The sequence below is a fragment of the Phyllopteryx taeniolatus genome, chromosome 3 (genome assembly GCF_024500385.1).
Source record: "Phyllopteryx taeniolatus isolate TA_2022b chromosome 3, UOR_Ptae_1.2, whole genome shotgun sequence".
NCBI lineage: Eukaryota > Metazoa > Chordata > Actinopteri > Syngnathiformes > Syngnathidae > Phyllopteryx > Phyllopteryx taeniolatus.
The window spans coordinates 10,179,627-10,198,863 of record NC_084504.1 but is presented as its reverse complement, the minus strand read 5'-3'; the positions used below and the strand labels follow the sequence as shown (position 1 = coordinate 10,198,863).

Genomic DNA, 19,237 nt, shown 5'->3' with positions numbered 1-19,237 from the left:
TTATGGTTTGAAGCCCAGGCTAGGTTTTTAGCCAATGATTAGTGTTTGAAGCCAAAGTTAGGGTTTTAAATTATGGTTTCAAACCAGCATTAGTGTTTGAAGCAATGATTGGGGTTTTAAATTAGACTTTGAAGCCAAGGGTAGGGTTTCGAACAAAGGTTAGGGTTTTAAACAATGACTAAGGTTTGAATAGTTTTCAAAGAAGGGTTTCAAATTAGGGTTTCAAAGCGGGATTGGGGTTTCAAACAAGGGGTAGGGTTTCAAAAAAGGTTTGAAGCTTTGGTTAGGGTTTCAGAAAAGGTTAGAGTTTTAAATTAGGGTTTGAAGCCTGGGTTCAGGTTTCAAATGAGAGTTTCAAGCTTGGACCAGGGTTTGTGTTAGGTTAAGTTTTAGGGTTTCAAACTAGGGTTAGGGTGTCATATTAGGGTTTCAAATTTGAGTCAGGGTTTCAAATTAGGATTTGAAGTTAAGATTAGGGTTTCAAATTAAGGATTTCAAACAAGGGTCATAGTTTCAAATTACTGCTTGAAGTTAAGGCTAGGGTTAAAATTAGGGATTCAAACAAGGTTGAGGGTTTCAAATTAGGGTTTGAAGCTAAGGTTAGGGTTTCCAATTAGGGTTTAAAGTTTGGATTAGCGTTTCACACAAAGGTTAGCGTTTCAAATTACTGTAAGGTTTCAAAACAGATGGGGTTTAAAATAAGAGTTAGGGTTTTGAATTAGGATATGAATCTAAGGTTATGCGTTCACATCTGTCTCGCAGTCCAGCGTTGTGAGTTTTGTCCTGACTGTAAATGTTGTTTGCTGTTGTCCAGGTCAGACGGTGCGCAACATTCAGGCCTTCTCAGTGCTGCAGAACGCCTTTCTGCAGGCCAAGAGCAGTCGGCTGGCGTGCACACTGCTGGACGCGGTGGGCAACATATACGCCGCCGACCCGGCTAACTACTTCATCCTGGAGTCTCAGCACACGCTGTCTCAGTTCGCCGAACGCATTGCCCGCCTGCCCGAGGAGGCGCAGGTCAAATACTTTCAGCTACTGGATTTCGTCGTCTTTAGCCTCAACTATGTGCCGTGCAAGGAGCTGTTCAGCGTCAGCGTGCTGCTCAAGGCCAGCGCCTCGCATGCTTGCAGCGTGACGGCCGTGCACGCCCTGCTGAAGATGGCCCGGCACGACCCGGTCTTCGGGGACGTGCTGAGGGAGGTGGGCCTGCTGGAGGTGCTCGTCAACCTGCTGCACAAGTACGCTGCGCTCCTCAAGGACCCCGCCGCTCAGCAGCAACACGACAATGACCAGGGTAAATCAGCAGAGGCGTCAGCCATGTAGCTTTGTGTTTGGAACATTTTTTCGAGAAAATAGAAATAAAAGTCGTTTTGTGAGATTTTTTATTTTTTTTTTAAGATGGCATCTTTTGAGAAAAAAAATTAATAATAAAAAATCATGATTAAAAAATGAGAAAATAATCCTAATCTTGTGATCAAAAAGTAGTACTCACAAAAGAAAAAAATTGTCATTTTAAAAGGTAAAAGAAAAGTGATATCACAAGAACAAAGTTAGTAATCTTAAGTGAAGAAGTTGCAATCTTTAGCATTTTTTGCTATCCATCCATCCATCCATTTTCTGAGCCGCTTCTCCTCACTAGGGTCGCGGGCGTGCTGGAGCCTATCCCAGCTGTCATCGGGCAGGAGGCGGGGTACACCCTGAACTGGTTGCCAGCCAATCGCAGGGCACATAGAAACAAACAACCATTCACACTCACAGTCATGCCTACAGGCAATTTAGAGTCTCCAATTAATGCATGTTTTTAGGATGTGGGAGGAAACCGGAGTGCCCGGAGAAAACCCACGCAGGCACGGGGAGAACTTGCAAACTCCACACAGGTGGGGACGGGGATTGAACCCAGCACCTCAGAACTGTGAGGCTGACGCTCTAACCAGTCGGCCACCGTGCCGCCATTTTTTGCTAAATATTGCTAAAAATCGTGTATATATATATATAAAACATGATTTTATTCAGAATTTTGCAGTAATTATATATAATGTGTACCACTGTTTTATAATTATTTATAACCTTGCAGTTATGCATATTTCTGAAAATCTTTAGTGAGTTACACAATTTCAATTCACAATCAAAATTGGTACACAGGTTAACTTCTTGAACTGAGATACTGTACATCTCTGTTTCACATTTGTTTTTGTTTTCATAAACAGATGTTTCTCTCAGTTCACAATGACTGACTCTGCATTGGAATAGCCTCTGAACACTGCTTCCTCTGCTTCAATATCTTTCCAATTTTCTTATCAGTATGAGTATGATCAATTGTGTCAAATGCCTTTCTAAGGTCTATGAAGAGAGACCCCAACAGTATATTCCTTGTTATCTAAGGCTTTTTTCTGTTACCCCATCGCTTTGCAAAGGATCTGCAATGTCCTTTAAGAAATTAAGGCCGACATTTACAAAGTAGTCATTAAATTCATTAGCTGTTTCTTTAGATATGGTTAAAATTGATTAAATATTTTTTATAAAATGGTTAGTGTAATCGGATTTTCCACTACCCTTTTTAATACTAATATTGAGCACTTTCCATGTGTATTATTTTTGTGCTTTTCCAATTATTGTAATAATACTTCCTGGTAAGTCTCATTATATTTGGCAGTTTTTTATTTTACTTCTAATATTTCATTTTTGTGTCTTTTGTTCTCATTTTTACAAACTTTTTATGGATGTGATTCTTTTTTTTTTTACAGCCACTTTCACACCACCTAGTCATCTACGACTTGTTTTCAAATTTCTCCAATGTGTTCTTATTGGGCAATGTAAATCATAAAGAGTATAAAAAATTTCTGATGATTCATTGGGATAATATTTGGAGTATACCTCTGTATACTGTAATAATGCAATAAGAGAAAACAGTATTTTTTTTCTCAATACCTCTGGAAAAATGACTAGTTTTCTCCCCGCCCAAAAAACCTTTTTATGTAAATTTTTAAGTTCACTCTATCTTCTAAGAAAGAAATTATTCGAATAAAACAAAAACTCTTGGTCACATTTTTTCTTTAAAAAAAAAAGTAATTTAAACTTTTCTATGTAAATTTTTAAGTTCGCTCTCTATCTTCTAAGAAAGAAATTATTCGAATAAAACAAAAACTCTTGGTCACATTTTTTCTTTAAAAAAAAAAGTAATTTTTTCATAAAGAAGTTGTAATCACACAAAAAAAGAATCAAAACAACATTGAAACCACAAGTTGAGCCTTACAGTTCATCATTTATATATTTCTCCCTGATTTAGACATCGTATTTCCACAAATAATTTGATAGTTTGCATTTATTTACTCTATTGCAACTGGAGTGAAGCATGTATTAGGGCAGAGACCTTTTTGAACTGGGTTTACACTTCTACATGTGTCACTGAGTTGTGTTGTTTATTTGTGTGTGTACAGCGGAGTGTAAGAACAACACGGTGGCCGAGGAGCCGAAGCAGCTGGCCTGGCTGGTCATGGAGACGCTCACTGTGCTCCTGCAGGGCTCGCACACCATGAACACCAACGCGGGTAACACGCACACACACACTCACAAGCCCCCGCCCCCCCCCACACACACACACACACACACGCGCGCACACACATACACACACACACAAGCCCCCACACATACACACGAGCCCACTCACGCACAAAACGCGAATGAATTGTTGAATAATGTGGTAATCGCAGAAAAAATACCACGGTTTTGGTTATTACGACATCATATTAGGGGTTATTGCCAAATGATTTAGTGATCTGTAAAGACCTCATCAAGACCTGTAATTTGATATGTGATTTGATGCAGTTTGCCGTAATTAGATTTTTGACCTTTTATCTGGTCAACCTTAAACTTTGGCAATCTCCTCAATGTCAAAGTTGATCTGCACCAAAAACGTCAACTTCAAAGCCAGTCAGATAAAAAAAAAAAATTTGTAGGGATTTTTGTTTGCATTTTACATTATTGCTTTTTTATTTTCTTTTTTTAAAATTTGTTTATTTTTAGCTTTTTACCTTGACCTTATTTGAAACTCTAATTTGAAACCCTAACCCTGGATTAAAACCCTACTTTGAAACCTTAATCTTATTTTGAAACCTTAACCCAGACTTGAAACCGTATTTTGAATCCCCAACCATACCTTGAAACCCTACTTTGAAACCCCAACGTTACTTTGACCCCTTGAACCCAAGCTTGAAACCCTACTTTGAATCCCCAAATTTACTTTAAAACAACCCTAGTTTGAAACCCTAATTTGAAACTAACTGGAAACTGTAACCTGAACTAAAATTTGAAACCCTAACCCTAAACCCTACTTTAAACCCCTAATTGGCCTTCCAACCCTACTTTGAAACCCTAAACCTGTCTTTAAATCATACTTTGAAACTGTAATGTTAGGATTACCCCGAACCAGGCTTGAAAAACTACTTTAAATCCCCAAATCTACGTTAAAACCCTAACCCTAATTTGAAACCTTAACCCAGGTTTGAAACTGTACTTTTATTTCCCAACCCTATTTAAAACCCTAACCCTGGTTTGAAACAGTAGATTGAAACCCTCATTGCAAACCTTAACCTTGGCTTCAAACGGCAATAGACTTAAAAAAGAAAAAACTTTAAACCCCAAATTTCCACCTTTAAATTAAAAAACAAACCCTTTAACTTGATGTATGACTTGATGTGGTTTGGTCAGAATCATCTTTTTGACTGACGTGTGAGTTTGAGTGTTTTTGTGTATTGACATGGGCGGATATGTTCCGGCTTCTTCTCCGTAGCATTGTTCCGGGAGTTTGGGGGTGCGCGGTGCGTGCACAACATCGTGAAGTACCGGCAGTGTCGCGAGCACGCGCTGCTCATCATCCAGCAGCTGGTGCTATCACCCAGCGGCGACGACGACATGGGCACGCTGCTGGGACTCATGCACTCGGCACCACCCACCGAACTACAGCTCAAGACCGACATACTCAGGGTGAGCGCACACATACACGTTGACATCCTTCACTTGAAACCCTGCTTTTAAACGCTCACCCTTGTTTGAAAACCTACCTTGAATCCCTAACTCAGGCCTAAAACCCTAATGTTAAAACCCTAACTCGAATCCCTAACCCTGGCTTGAAATCCTAACTTGAAACACTAACTCCTAGGTTGACTGGGGGGGTTGGCATTGGATACCTGCGGCCTTCTCCGGGTGGCCGATTTTCAGGGCGCCTTGGTGGGGCCGGTGGACCCACCTGGATCCCTCAGTGGGGAGGTGGCCACTGAGCCCGACCCCGCCTCTCGATAGGGTGGGGTGGGGTCCTCAGCCTCCGCAGTGCAGGCACAGCATTACAGGACACTTCTGACGGTTATTGTGCATGAAAATGGTGTCAATTCACTTGCATGTGTCTGCAGACACACACCGCTAGGACTTACTCGCTGGGTGTGGGGCCACTCACTCATTGTGACAAATAACATAACTATGCAAATGTATTGGGTATCCCATCACTTACACGTCCTACAGATGTCTATAATTTACATAGCTACTCCCACCACACTTTAGTTCTCCAGCTGGGTCGACGACCCCTGTCCTCCATGCTTCCCCTCCTGTCCATGTCCTATCCAGTATTATCCTGTCCTTCCTTCACAGGGTGTAGCACTACTTTATCAGAATCATCTTTATTTTGCCAAGTATGTCCAAAAAAACACAAAAGGAATTTGTCTACGGGAGTTGGAGCCGCTCTAGTATGACAACAAACAGTTTTGGGACATAAAGACATTGAGAAAAACAGTCACTGAGCAATAAAGGGTTCCTTGTTATCTGGTAATGCCGGTACGATTAAAAAAACAAACAAAAAAAAAAAAAAGTTTTTTTTTTTTTTTTTTTGGGACAATTGTGCAAAAAGATGCAGAGTCCTCTAGCACTTAGAGCAGTTTGAATGACTAATATAGAAATAGTCCGGTGCAATGACCATTGTGCAAAGGGCGCCGAGACTTCAAGGAGTGTATGCAAGTTTAAAGTGACTAGATAATCTGGGACAATGTTGATTGTGCAAATGTTGCAGATACTCCTCAGTCAGTGTGCAAGTGGTGCAGATGCTACTCTGGCATGAGTTTTTGGGTCAAGCAGAATGGAGAATCTGTATCCCTTTTATGCTGGAACAGTTTTACTGTGTCACAGAGGAGTTTTTAAGCTATCGCTGTGGTTTCTTTGTATTATAATAAATTATAATAATAAGAGAATCAAAGTCGATCAGTTGAACAGAACAACGTTTCTAGAGGGGAGAGAGAAACGAAGACAAAAGACGGGGGTCGGGGGTGTGTGCCTGCGGACAAATGCAAGTGAATTGACACTGTTTCGTATGCACAATGACTGACAGAAGTGTCCTGTAATTGCTGTGCCTTCCCCGTGGAGGCTGAGGACCCCACTCAATCAATCGAGAGGCGGGATCGGGCCCAGGAGTCCACCCGAGAGCAACCAAAGGACGGGACACGTCCCACACTGAGGGACCCAGGGCAGTCCGCCGGCCACTCCGAGGAGCACCGCACCCCAATAACCAGCCCTGCAGCACCAACTCCGGGACTCCCCCGCCACCCCCTCACATTCCAGCCAATTGTATAATGTTACTACGTATAAATGAGTCTCCAAAGCCAAATTTGCGAAGTACTGCAAACAGGAAAGCCCAGTTAACTTTATCGAAAGCTTTCTCTGCGTTAAGTGACATGATTGCATTTAGATTTTTACGCTGTGATATACTTACTAATTTAACAGATGTCTGACATTATTTGTGGAACTTCTACCTTTAATGAAGCCTGTTTGTTTATAGCGGATTATCGACGGGAGTACCTTTTCAAGTCTCGCTGCGAGGGCTTTCGAGATAATCCTGATACCTACATTAATCAGTGATAAGGGCCGATAATTAGCCGGGAGAGTGTGGTCTTTACCTGACTTTAGTAATAATTTAATTGAAACTGTGTTCATATGGCTACTTATTTGACCTTTATCGTTTATCTCCTTGACTGTTCTGAAAAATAGAGGTGCTAGTATTGGCCATAAATGTTTAATGAATTCAACGGGGATTCCGTCCGGGCCAGGTGCTTATTTTATTTAATTCTGTGATGGTTAAAGGAACATCAATGCTGTTTTTAGTTGTGTATTTAATTGAGAAATGTTTAGTTTCAAATTTTTTTGGGTCTGAATTGTTCGAAGATGCGTATAAGCTGCTATAATAATTGTAAAATATTTCATTTATTTCCAGCGGTGACTGTGTACAGCAGATCTTCTAAACGTGTTTTGCGAATTATGACATTAAAGCCAATCAGCATAAAATTCTAGTTATCGTCCGATACCGATCAGGCCTATAAAATCGGTGTAAAGTCTAATCAGAATACAAAGAAACCACAGTGGCATCTTAAAAAGTCCACTGTGACACAGTAAAACTGTTCTGGCATAAAAGGCATGCAGATCTTCCTTTCTGCTTGACCCAACCCTAACACTGGTTTAAAACCTTACTTTGAAAACCTAACCCACGCATGAAACCCATACCTGGTTTGAAACCCTACTTTGAAACCCTATCTTTAAACCCTACTAGCCTAGAATCCCTAACCTAGACTCAAAAACCTACTTTGAAACCCTACCCCAATTTTATATCCTCGCTTAAAACTCTAATCCTGGCTTGAAACCTAATTCAAAACACCAACCCAGCCTTGAGATCGTACTTTGAAATACTGACTTTAGTTTGAAACCCAAACCCAGGCTTGAAAGGGTTCGGAAACCCTACTTTGAAACCCTACCTTAAAACCCTAACTCAGGCTCAAAAACCTACTTTTAAACCCTAACCGTAGTTTGAAACCACAAACCAGAATTGAAACCCTAATTTTACACCCTAATTTGAAACCCCTATCCTGGCTCAAAACCATAATTTGAAACCATAAACAAGCCTTGGGACACTACTTTGAAACGTTAATCCTAATTTAAATCCTAACACAGGCTTGAAACCTTACCTTGAAACGTAGTCCTAGTTTGAAACCCTAACCGAGTCTTGAAACCCTACTTTGAAACCCTAATCCAGCCCTAACTCTAGTTTGAAATCCTAACCCATGCTTGAAACCCTAATTTAAAATCTTACCCCTTTTTTGAAAACTTACTTTAAACCCATGATCCTAGTTTGAAACCCGACCCTGGCTTGATACCGTAAATTGAAACACTAACCCTACTTTGAAACCCTAACCCAGGCTCAAAACCCTACTTTGAAACCCTCAGATAGTCTTGTGACCTTACTTTGAACCACTAACTTTAGTTTGAGACACTAACCAACTTTTACGGCTTCCTTTCACGCAGGCCCTACTTTCAGTGCTGCGTGAGAGCCACCGGACACGTACCGTATTCCGTAAGGTGGGCGGCTTCGTGTACGTGACATCTCTGCTGGTGGCCATGGAGCGCTCCCTGTGCCCGTGCCAGCCACCGCGACCTGGATGGCACGGCACCAATCACCACCACCACCAGAACCACCAGAACCCCAACCAGAACAGAGTGTTTGAGCTACTGCACACCGTCTTCTGCACGCTCACCGCCGCAATGCGATACGAGCCTGCCAACTCACACTTCTTCCGCACAGAGATCCAGTACGAGAAGCTGGCCGACGCAGTCAGGTACTTTTTTACAACTAATGGTGAAATTTGTGGCAATATAGCACACGAATATTGTGTTTGGAGGCATACTGTAGCATTTGTGTACCAAAATACACAAGTTTTGTGTACTGCATGGCAAAATCAAACATTTTCGGGACAATATGTAGTGCTCTAGGGGGCCAACTGTGACACTTAATGCCAAAACGCAATTGTTTGTGCTCCACAATTGGATTTTTTGCCATAATGCAACATTTTGTGCTGAACTTTAGCTTTTCGTGCACAAATATTACCTTTGGCCCCAAATATAAGTTTGTTACAATATTTAGTGTTTTGAGGACAATGTAGCCTTTTGTGCACAAATACAAATGTTTTTGGTCAACAATTGTATTTTTGTGCACTTTGTGAGTAAGTGGCCAAATATAGCATTTTTGTGAATTTATATCGTGTAACCTTGATAAAATGGATATCGGATAAAACGGACCATTGTGACTAGGGTTGGGCATTGAGAATCGAGAACTGATTGGAACTGGGACTAACGTTCCGGTTCTCCCGGAATCGTTCAGATTTATAAATTTCGGTTCCCAGTGGCGAAAACCAACGAAGAAGAACGCGCACAAAGACGTGCATGTGCCCAACGGCGGCAGTGGCGAACAAAAGTGTGTCTTAACTTTGTTAAAATTAATGACCAGTCACCTCAGTGCAACACTTGGAATAAGATTATATTGTGCAAAGGAGGCTTTCATGATAGGTTGCGTCTGACTCGCTCCCTCCTTTAGCCTCGGCCTAAACTGCGCAGAGCTTCAGTGAAGTCAACTCTCAATAATTGGGTGAGTGAAACAATAAAATACGTCTATGCCAACATTGAGACAGCTAACAAGGTAAACGGTTGGTTGCACTTTTGCACTGATGGTTTTTAGCGTTTATTTAGTCTTCAAACCAATGTAAGATCCGATTACAGGAAAAAAGATTAAGATTGAGCTAAAACTTTACCCTAGCAACTTTAAATAACAATGAATTGGAACAAAATTTACATAAACTTCTCACAGTATCACAAACACTAACCTTGTGCCTCATATGTGGGTAAGGAACGGAATCAACGTTTTATAGCATTTGGTTCCATCCATTAAAAAAATAAAAAATCACCGGTGCCGTGTGAAGTTACTTTTCGTGCCAAAATTGCTGAGTTCTGGTGTGTACCCTTCAAAATAAAAGGCTATAAGCTTAAAACAGGAAGTCAAGTTAAATCTTGCACATATAAACCATTTGACGTGATTAAACAGTCCCAAATAACGATTTTAACAAATGCTATATATTTTTAGCTGAAACATTAATTAATAAATATTAAGTCAATTGGGTTAGTTCCACACACATTGCCTTTTAGTTAATATGTTTGATATTGAGATTGGTTATAAAGAACCCAGAGTCAAATGTTAATTTTAGTCTATGCTGCGGGCTGCTAAGAAAATGGATGTTCATAATTTGGACACCCTTTATTTAAACCATGCAAACTTTTTTGACCCAACCTCCTAAAAGAATGAGAATCGAGAATCGTTTGGAAGCGGAATCGAAATAAGGAACCGGAATCGGGTCCGGAATTGCTCAAATTCAAACGATGCCCAATCCTAATAGGGACTGAACAATGTGTCGAAAAATAGTTTCTATTTGTCACTTCAAATGTCGTTGACAAAGTCTGTTTACTGGCGCTGTGGTGTAATGCAGGCAGAGAATGGGACTGACATATTTGTGGGTTACAGATATATAATATGAATAGATCCAATTTTAAAAGACATTCCTCCCGTGTCTACGTGGCGGCCGTGTTGAATGTGGGGCATTGACACGGCGGCCATGCGATGATGGTTATATCTATTGTCCTTAGAGTGCTGGCATAGGGACAGTGGCATGGCCCCAGTGTTAACTCTGAGGAATACAAAAAATCTTTGGAGTCTGGAACATGGTGTTTTTGGTCCGGTAACAGTTTTCTTTGTCAAGCCATTCGCCTTTGGCAACAGATTTGGAACTGTGAAGGACACTTATTCCCTGTGGCTCATGAAATAACTCTCCTATGATGAGTACTGTATGTCAACAATGTAACCATGACGAGGCACACCGGTGGGAAGTTTAGATAAAATGTGAAACTTTCAAACATATTCAAGCTTTTTGTAATATGTATTTTCAATAGCTTTGTACTTTACTGGGTAATTTAGGCCACAAGAAACACCTACAAAACAATAATTTTGTACTATACAGTAATATGCGTGCATATGGCCTCCGAAAAAAAAGTGCTTCAATGTCACGAACAATTGGCTATATCAGATGACCCCTCCACCCTTATTACTTTGTTCTAGCGAGGTTCCACTGTATACTGTTTTGGGGGCAATGTGTAGTATTTATTTTTGTCAAACTACAACTTTTTGTACTTAACCATTGCGTTTATGTGCACAAATATTATACCTTTATGGCCAAATATAGCATCTTTGTTACAATATTTAGTGTTTTCAGGCCAGAGTATAGCATACTGTGTTAAAATACAACCTTTTGTGGTGAACAATAGCAGTTTTTGTGCACAAATATTATACTTTTGTGGCAAAAGGAGACATTTTTTTTGTTAAAAAACAGGTTTTCTGTGGAAAGTGTACCATTTTCTGTGCCGAAATATAACCTTTTGTGCTCAAATATTGCACTTTTGTGTCCCAATATGGCATTTTTGTGACGGTATATATATTTTTGGTGGCAAAATTTTGCATTTTTGTGCAACAACATTGTGTCCAATTATAGCGTGTGTTCTTTATTGAGGAAAGGTTGTGCCAAAATACAATGTTACAAATATTGTGTTTAACCATTTCATTTTTGTGCACAAATACTACAGTTTTGTGGCCAACAACAGTATATACTGTATGTATACTGTATCTCCACCCTCCACCAGGCTGCTGGGCTGTTTCTCCGAGACCAAGAAGCTGGGTCCCACCGCCGTCTTCCCGTCCAACTCGGAGCCCTTTCAGAGGCTTCTGGAGGAGGAGGCTGCCCCTGGTGGAGACAGCGTGTGTCCCACCCTCAGACACTGTGCCAAGATGTTCATCTACCTGTACAGAATGGCCACAGACTCCTTTGACAGGTACGTTGTGTCACGTCTGTATTTTTGTTCTTCCTCTTGTTTTTCTTCTTCTGTGCACTACTAACCTTTATTCTTCTTCTTTTAACTGTCTGTTCTTCCTCACCTGCTACACTATGTGTGTTTGTGTGTTCAGTCGCGCCGAGCAGGTTCCCCCGTGCCTGACTCACGAGACTTCGCTGCCCTCGCCCTGGGGCACGCCCGCTCTCGCCCGCAAGAGGTAGCTGCTTTGCTCCGCTGCTTTTTCATGTCGTTTCCTTCTCACCCTTTTAACTCTCAGCCACATAGCTTGCACCTTCTTGTCTTTCGTCCTTCACTACTGATTTTCTGTTTATCCTCAAGTAGGGATTATGATATTTTTTTGGTCATTGGATTAGCGTATTTTGCTGTAACATGCAAAAAAGAAGGAAACAAAATGGTGGCGCCGCAATTACATCGTCATTATTGTTCCAATTTTTGGACGTGTGGCCCAAAAAAAGTGAAAAAGAGGCTGCCACCAAGCAAAAAAATGACAATAAACATGTTACCTCCTGAGTGAAAATTAGACACGATTAGTTTGCCGACCAAGCTGGAAATTCAAGAGCTTGAAACCAAAGATCTGAGAGTGATGTTCAGTGACCGTTTTCAAGTATGGGTAAAAAAGCTTGTTGTAATTGGTAATTAATTCAGGCCAGACTAGTAGGCTGCCTAAATGGGCTGTCAAAGAGCTTGAAACCAAAATGAACTGGAAGAGAATGATATTTGATGACCATTTACAAGTGAAGTCTATTATAAATGTAATGTGTAACTAATCCCCTCCTTGAGCTGTCACCTTATCGTGGTGGAGGGGTTTGTGTGTCCCAATGATCCTAGGAGCTAAGTTGTCTGGGGCTTTATGGCCCTGGCAGGGTCACCCATGACAAACAGGTGCTAGGTGAGGAACCAGACAAAGCACCGCTCGATGACCCCTTATGATGACGACAAACGATGGACTTAGTTTTCCCTTGCTCGAGAGGGGGTGGACTCTCTTCCACTCTGGAGTTGCCCACGGTGAGAGGCAACTCTTTGTGGTCCTGTCATCGGACTTGCGGCCGGATGTCTTGGACACTCGTGTGAGGAGAGCGGCGGAGCTGTCAACTGATCACCACCTGGTGGTGAGTTGGCTCCGATGGTGGGGGAAGATGCCGGTCCGACGTGGCAGGCCGAAACGTATTGTGAGGGTCTGCTGGGAACGTCTGGCAGAATCCCCTGTCAGAGGGAGTTGCTGAGGCGGCCGACCAGAGCTGTGGCCGTAAGGTGGTCGGTGCCTGTCTTGGCGGCAATCCCCGAACCCGTTGGTGAACACCAACGGTGAGGGATGCCGTCAAGCTGAAGAAGGAGTCCTATCGGGCTTTTTTGGCCAGTGGGACTCCTGAGGCAGCTGATGGGTACCGGCTGGCCAAGCGGAATGCAGCTTTGGTGGTCGCTGAAGCAATAACTTGGGTATGGGAGGAGTTCGGTGTGGCCATGGAGAAAGACTTCCGGACTGCTTCGAGGAAATTCTGGTCCACCATCCGCGGTCTCAGGAGCGGAAAGCAGTGCAGCACCATCACTGTGTATAGTGGGGATGGGGCGCTGTTGACCTCGACTCGGGACGTTGTGAGTCGGTAGGGAGAATACTTCGAAGACCTCCAGAATTCCACCGACACGCCTTCCCATGAGGAAGCAGAGTCTGGGTTCTCTGAGGCGGGCTCTCCTATCTCTGGGGTTGAGGTCACCGAGGTGGTTAAAAAGCTCCTCGTTGGCAAGGCCCCGGGGGTGGATGAGATTCACCCGGAGTTCCTAAAGGCTCTGGATGTTGTGGGGCTGTCCTGGTTGACATGCCTCTGCAACAACGTGTGGACATCGAGGACAGTGCCTCTGGATTGGCAGACTGGGGTGGTGGGTGTGTTCCAACTACAGGGGGATCACACTCCTCAGCCTCCCTGGTAAGGTCTATTCAGGGGTGCTGGAGAGGAGGGTCCGTCGGGAAGTTGAATCTTAGATTCAGGAGGAACAGTGTGGTTTTCGTCCTGGCCTGACGAAAACCACCTCTCAGTGGACCACCTCTACACCCTCGGCAGGGTCCTTGAGGGTGCATGGGAGTTCGCCCAACCAGTCTACATGTGTTTTGTGTACTTGGAGAAGGCGTTCGGCCATGTCCCTCGGTGAATCCTGTGGGGGGTGCTTCACGAGGTTCTGTTGGCTTGATTAAGCCGTGATTTTTGTATTTCGGGGTCTTGTTCATGAGTGAGGAAAGAATGGAATGGGAGATCAACAGGCGGAACGGTGCAGCGTCTGCAGTGATGCGGACTTTGTATCGGTCCGTTGTGGTAAAGAAGGCGCTAAGTCAAAAGGCAAAGCTCTCAATTTACAGGTCAAGCTACATTCCTACCCTCACCTATGGTCACGAGCTGTGGGTCGTAACCGAAAGAACAAGATCCCGGATACAAGCGACCGAAATGAGTTTCCTCCGCAGGGTTTCCGGGCTCTCCCTTAGAGATAGGGTGAGAAGCTCGGTCATCCGGGAGGATCTCAGAGTCGCTGCTCCTCCACATCGAGAGGAGCCAGATGAGGTGGCTGGGGCATCTGATTCGGATGCCTCCCGGACGCCTCCCTGTTGAGGTGTTCCGGGCATGTCCCACCGGGAGGAGACCCTGGGGACGACCCAGGACACGCTGGAGAGACTACGTATTTCGGCTGGCCTGGGAACGTCTCGGGATCCCCCCGGAAGAGCTGGATGAAGTGGCTTGGGAGAGGGAAGTCTGGGCTTCCCTGCTAAAGCTACTGCCCCCGCGCCCCGTCCTCGGATAAGCTGTAGAAAATGGATGGATGGATGGATGTGTAATTAATTTTAGACCTGGACAGTTTGCTGCCTTGACAAAGGTGAGGGTGATGTTTGATAACCATCTTCAAGTAAAAATAACAGTTTGTTTTAAATATAATTAATTCAGACCCGACTAGTTTGCTAATGGCGGCACGGTAGACGACTGGTTAAAGCGTCAGCCTCACAGTTCTGAGGACCGGGGTTCAATCCCCGGCCCCGCCTGTGTGGAGTTTGCATGTTCTCTCCGTGCCTGCGTGGGTTTTCTCCGGGCACTCTGGTTTCCTCCCGCATCCCAAAAACATGCATGAATTGGAGACTCTAAATTACCCGTGGGTGTGAATGTGAGTGCGAATAGTTGTTTGTTTGTATGTGCCCTGCGATTGGCTGGCAACCCCGCCTCCTGTCCGATGATAGCTGTGATAGGCTCCAGCACGCCCGCGACCTGAGTGAGGAGAAATGGCTCAGAAAATGGATGGATGGATAGTTTGCTAACTTAACAGCTTATTAAATAGCTTTCAACATCTAAACAAGACAAGGATGTAATTTGATGAGCATTTTCTCAAAAAAAAGACAAAATTTGTTGTAGATGACTGACCCACGGAGTTTGCCATTTAAACAGGCTGTTCATGAGATTTAAACCAAAATAAAAAGGAAGAGTGTGATGTTTGACCATTTTTAAGTAAAGCGCAATTATTTCATACCCGACCTGCCTATACCGACTTGTTCCTTTTTGGCAGGCACGGCTACCACGGTTCATCAGGCCCCCCGGTGCCCGTCAAGCTGCTGACAGAGCTGAAGCTGCACGCCTCCAACCCCGTCCATTCAGCCCCCTCCTCGTCATCCTTGGGGGGCGACATGGTGGTCATCCACCCAGGCGCCGTGCTGGCCATGGTGGACCTGTTGCCCTCCGTTTCCTCTGAAAGCCAGCCTGAGGTGAGGGCGTTGCAGTTTGTTGTAAATATTGCTGTATATCATCATGTGGGTGCAATTAATTCATACTGTAACTGGTTTGCCACCTAAACAGGCTGTTAAATAGCTTGAAACTAATATAACCAGGACAAGCGGAATGTTTTATGAATATTTTAAAGGAAAAATAAGTTTGCCGTAAATTTTACTGTATACCAACAACATAGGGACATAATATATTTATACCTCACTACAGTACTTTACTGCTGCTACCGTTTGTCAAATTGGTTAAAACAGTGAACAGGAGAGAAGGGGATGTTGTTGACAATTTTCAAGTCAAAATAAAGTTTTTGTGAATGTTTGTTATTAATTCAGACCAAACTAATTTGTTGCCTAAACGGGCTATGAAAAACTTTGAAACATGAACAACGCAGAGTGTTATGACGTGAATTGATTAATTCATACCTGACTAATTTGCAGCAAAATGGGCTGTCATATAGCTTCAAAACAAAGTCAACAGGAAGAAATACAATGATATTTGATCCTGGTAACGCATTACTTCTAAAATCCACCATTTTGAGTTATAAGCGAAGTAACGCGCTACTTTTCCCGGGAAAGTAGCTAGACTACAGTTACTTCTTCAAACCAACAATAGTTACTTTTGCATCATCAATGTCTCTCACCAAACATTAATTTGGAGCTGGTGATTTAAACAAAGGGCAGTCCAGCTGTGGCGAAGCATTTAACCAAGACCACACTTTCTTTCTTTCTTTCTTTTTTTTTTTTTTTTTTTTTTCAACAAATAGAAGAAAGCGATTGGGAAGTGATTGTTTGTTACACTATGCACAGTGACGGTGCAGTACCATAAAAGTGCAAACAAATGCACAATATCACTGTCACCACACTATTTTTGTTTTTTTCCTCAATAGAAATTTTTTTTGATTGTTGTTATATTTTTATTTACACATTAAGAATACAGTTTTACTGGCGTTAAACAGGCAATGCATTGTGGGTTAATTATTCATACCGAAGTGCGCAGTCATAAGTTGGTCACGGAGGTTCAGGACTGACTCACCGAAGGTCTTACAATACTTAGCTTAAATAATATTTACAAGGAAAAGTGAGAACTCTCAACTTCATCTGTGAGCTGGTTGAACCCGCTGCACGGCTCATGTCACGTAGAAAGAAAAAATGTTTTCTCGCTCTTCGCATCAAAATTACTGTGGTGGGAGCAATAGTGTGTGTGTTTGTGTGTGTGTCACTCACTTTCACGTTTACATACACACATGCACACGCGCACACACACAGTTGCCTTCATGGACCGCAATTGGCAGTGTACTGAGAATGGTGTGCTTGTTTACGTTTAGGTACTTACTGTATTGTGTTGGCATGTTAAGTCCGCACTAAATTGCAGATTTAATGTATTAAATTAATTATTAGTTCATGTTGATGACATTATTCTGTAACTTGTCGTGTACATTACCAAGTAATGGGTACAGTTAAGCTAATGCTTTTTTTGTACCGTGGATAAGTGATATTACTGCCATTTGGCAGCGGCTGAAAGTAACTAAAAAGTAACTTTTTCTAACTTAGTTACTTTTGAAATCAAGTAATCAGTCAAGTAATAAAGTTACTTTTTCAAGGTAACTGTGGAAACACTGTATTTGATGACCATGTTTAAGTAAAGTTATTTGTAAATAATTCAGACCCGTCAAGTTTGCCGCATAAATGGGCTGTCACAAGGAGTAATGTAACAGAATAATGTAAATTGAATGGAGTGAGGTTGACGTGTCACTGACTTTGCTACCTTGCGAGTGTAATTAATTCATACATGACTATTTACCGCCTAAAAAGGCTGTCAAATAGCTTCAAACTTAAGTGAATGGGAAGAGATTGATATTTGATGAACATTTTCAAGTAAAGTTTGTTGTAAATGTTAAAAATTATACATACCTGACAAATTTGTTGCCTCGACGATCTGTCACATAGCATGAAACCAAAGTGAACCAAAGCTTGTTTTGAATGTTGGTAATTAAGTCATATCCGACTTGTTTGTTGCATAGATGGGCTGTCATATAGCTTGAAACCGAGGTGAACCGGAATAAAGTGATATTCGAGTATCAAGTAGCTTGCTGTAAATGTTGGGTATTAATTCATACCCAGTTAGTTTGCAGCCTAGATAGACTGTCAAAGACAACTCTGGGTGATGCAAAGTCGCCTTTCCCTGGACTAGTGAAGTTGTAGTGTCACTGACTTTGCTACTTTGTGAACTCAATGATTTCATTCCTGACTAGTGATGCGGGTCTACTTGCCATTGCAGCACGCTCTGGACCTCCAACTGGCAGTGGCCAACATCCTGCAACTGCTGGTGAACACCGAGAGGAACCAGCAGGTCCTTTGCGAGGTGTCTCTGCACCAGCGTCTGCTGCATCGATGCAGCCAGGCGCTGGGCGACGAGGACCACCCGCTGCACCCGCCGCTGCAGCGTATGTTCGAAAGGCTTGCCTCGCAGGCGCTACAGCCCATGGCGCTCAGGTATGCAAATGCATTATTACACCCATGTTTATCAAACCTTGTCTTATTACACGTATGCTATTACACTAGTTGTTTCACCCATGTTATTACACGTATGCTACTGCACCTGTTATTACATCTGATTTTATCCATCCATCTATTCATTGTCTTCCACTTATCCGAGGTCGGGTCGCGGGGGCAGTCTGTTTAAGTCTTTTTCATTTTCTCCTATACATATAATGCGCACTATTGACTTTTGACAATTTTTGGGTGAAAAAAAATGCGCATTACATATGAGAAATTACGATATTAACCAACATTGCAGTCCTATTGACTAACGAAAACAAAAGACACAAACAAATCTTGACTTGATAGTCATCTATGGTTCTATTGATATACTGTATACAACAACCTAATTAACGGACTTTATTAATCCTGTGAGAGAAATTAGGGACTGACCTGACTGTGTAATGCGCTGTGACTGTGTAGCCGACCAAGTTCGCTCTCCACTGTCATTCCCTGCGAGACGGGAGTCACAGCGGGAAAATTCATTGACATGCACACGTCGCACACCTTTTCACATGGAAATGACGGCGTGAGAGGGGCTGTCAATCTGCTTCCTGTCGCCTCAAAGACCAAAACTCTTCACAATCTTCATCCTCAACACCCTCCTCTTCCTCTTCCTGGTTGGTATGCAGCTCACATGCATCACGGCCCCGCATAGGCAGCTTTTTCCCAGAGTCGCTGTTCAGCGTGCTGGATGCTTTTAAAAGGGTTGGTGTGTAGACTAGCCAATGACTGTACCTAAAAAAGCCGACCAATGATGGTACAGTCGCCCTGTGGATTGTGCAGGAAGGCAGCATTTAACATGAATACCGAGATATTGAAATATTGGATGATCTGGAAATATTTCCATGTAGACCAGACAATGACTATAAAAACAGTGACAAAAAAGATGGCCAATGACTGTACAGTCAGGTCATTCTCAACGGCGTTACTTAAAGTTATTACTGGGGTAATGATTTTCAAAACCTGGTTAGCACATCACAGTTCTGAGGACCCGGGTTCAAATGTTCTCCCCGTGCCTGCGTGGGTTTTCTCTGAGCACTCCGGTTTCCTCCCACATCCCAAAGACATGCACGGTTGGTTAATTGACGACTCTAAATTCTCTGTAGGTGTGAATGTGAGTGTGAATGGTTGTTTGTTTATATGTGCCCTGCGATTGGCTGGCGACCAGTTCAGGGTGTACCCCACCTCTCGCCC

General features: G+C 42.8%; 1 protein-coding gene across 7 annotated transcripts in view; it reads left to right on the top strand.

Moving 5' to 3' along the window:
- The window catches only part of wdfy3 (WD repeat and FYVE domain containing 3), a 113,119-nt gene that overhangs the window by 28,764 nt on the left and 65,118 nt on the right, over window positions 1-19,237 (top strand). For 6 of the 7 annotated variants that reach the window (XR_009787642.1, XM_061766924.1, XM_061766922.1 and 3 more), the window contains exons 9-16: window positions 815-1,294; window positions 3,438-3,548; window positions 4,790-4,983; window positions 8,332-8,642; window positions 11,545-11,733; window positions 11,867-11,950; window positions 15,292-15,487; window positions 17,781-17,995. Coding sequence is in view for 6 of the 7 variants with exons in the window: in XM_061766924.1 (XP_061622908.1) it covers window positions 815-1,294; window positions 3,438-3,548; window positions 4,790-4,983; window positions 8,332-8,642; window positions 11,545-11,733; window positions 11,867-11,950; window positions 15,292-15,487; window positions 17,781-17,995 (1,780 nt within the window). In the remaining variant the exon portion in view is untranslated. The remainder of the gene's footprint in view (window positions 1-814; window positions 1,295-3,437; window positions 3,549-4,789; window positions 4,984-8,331; window positions 8,643-11,544; window positions 11,734-11,866; window positions 11,951-15,291; window positions 15,488-17,780; window positions 17,996-19,237) is intronic. The other variant, XM_061766927.1, reaches the window with a different exon arrangement.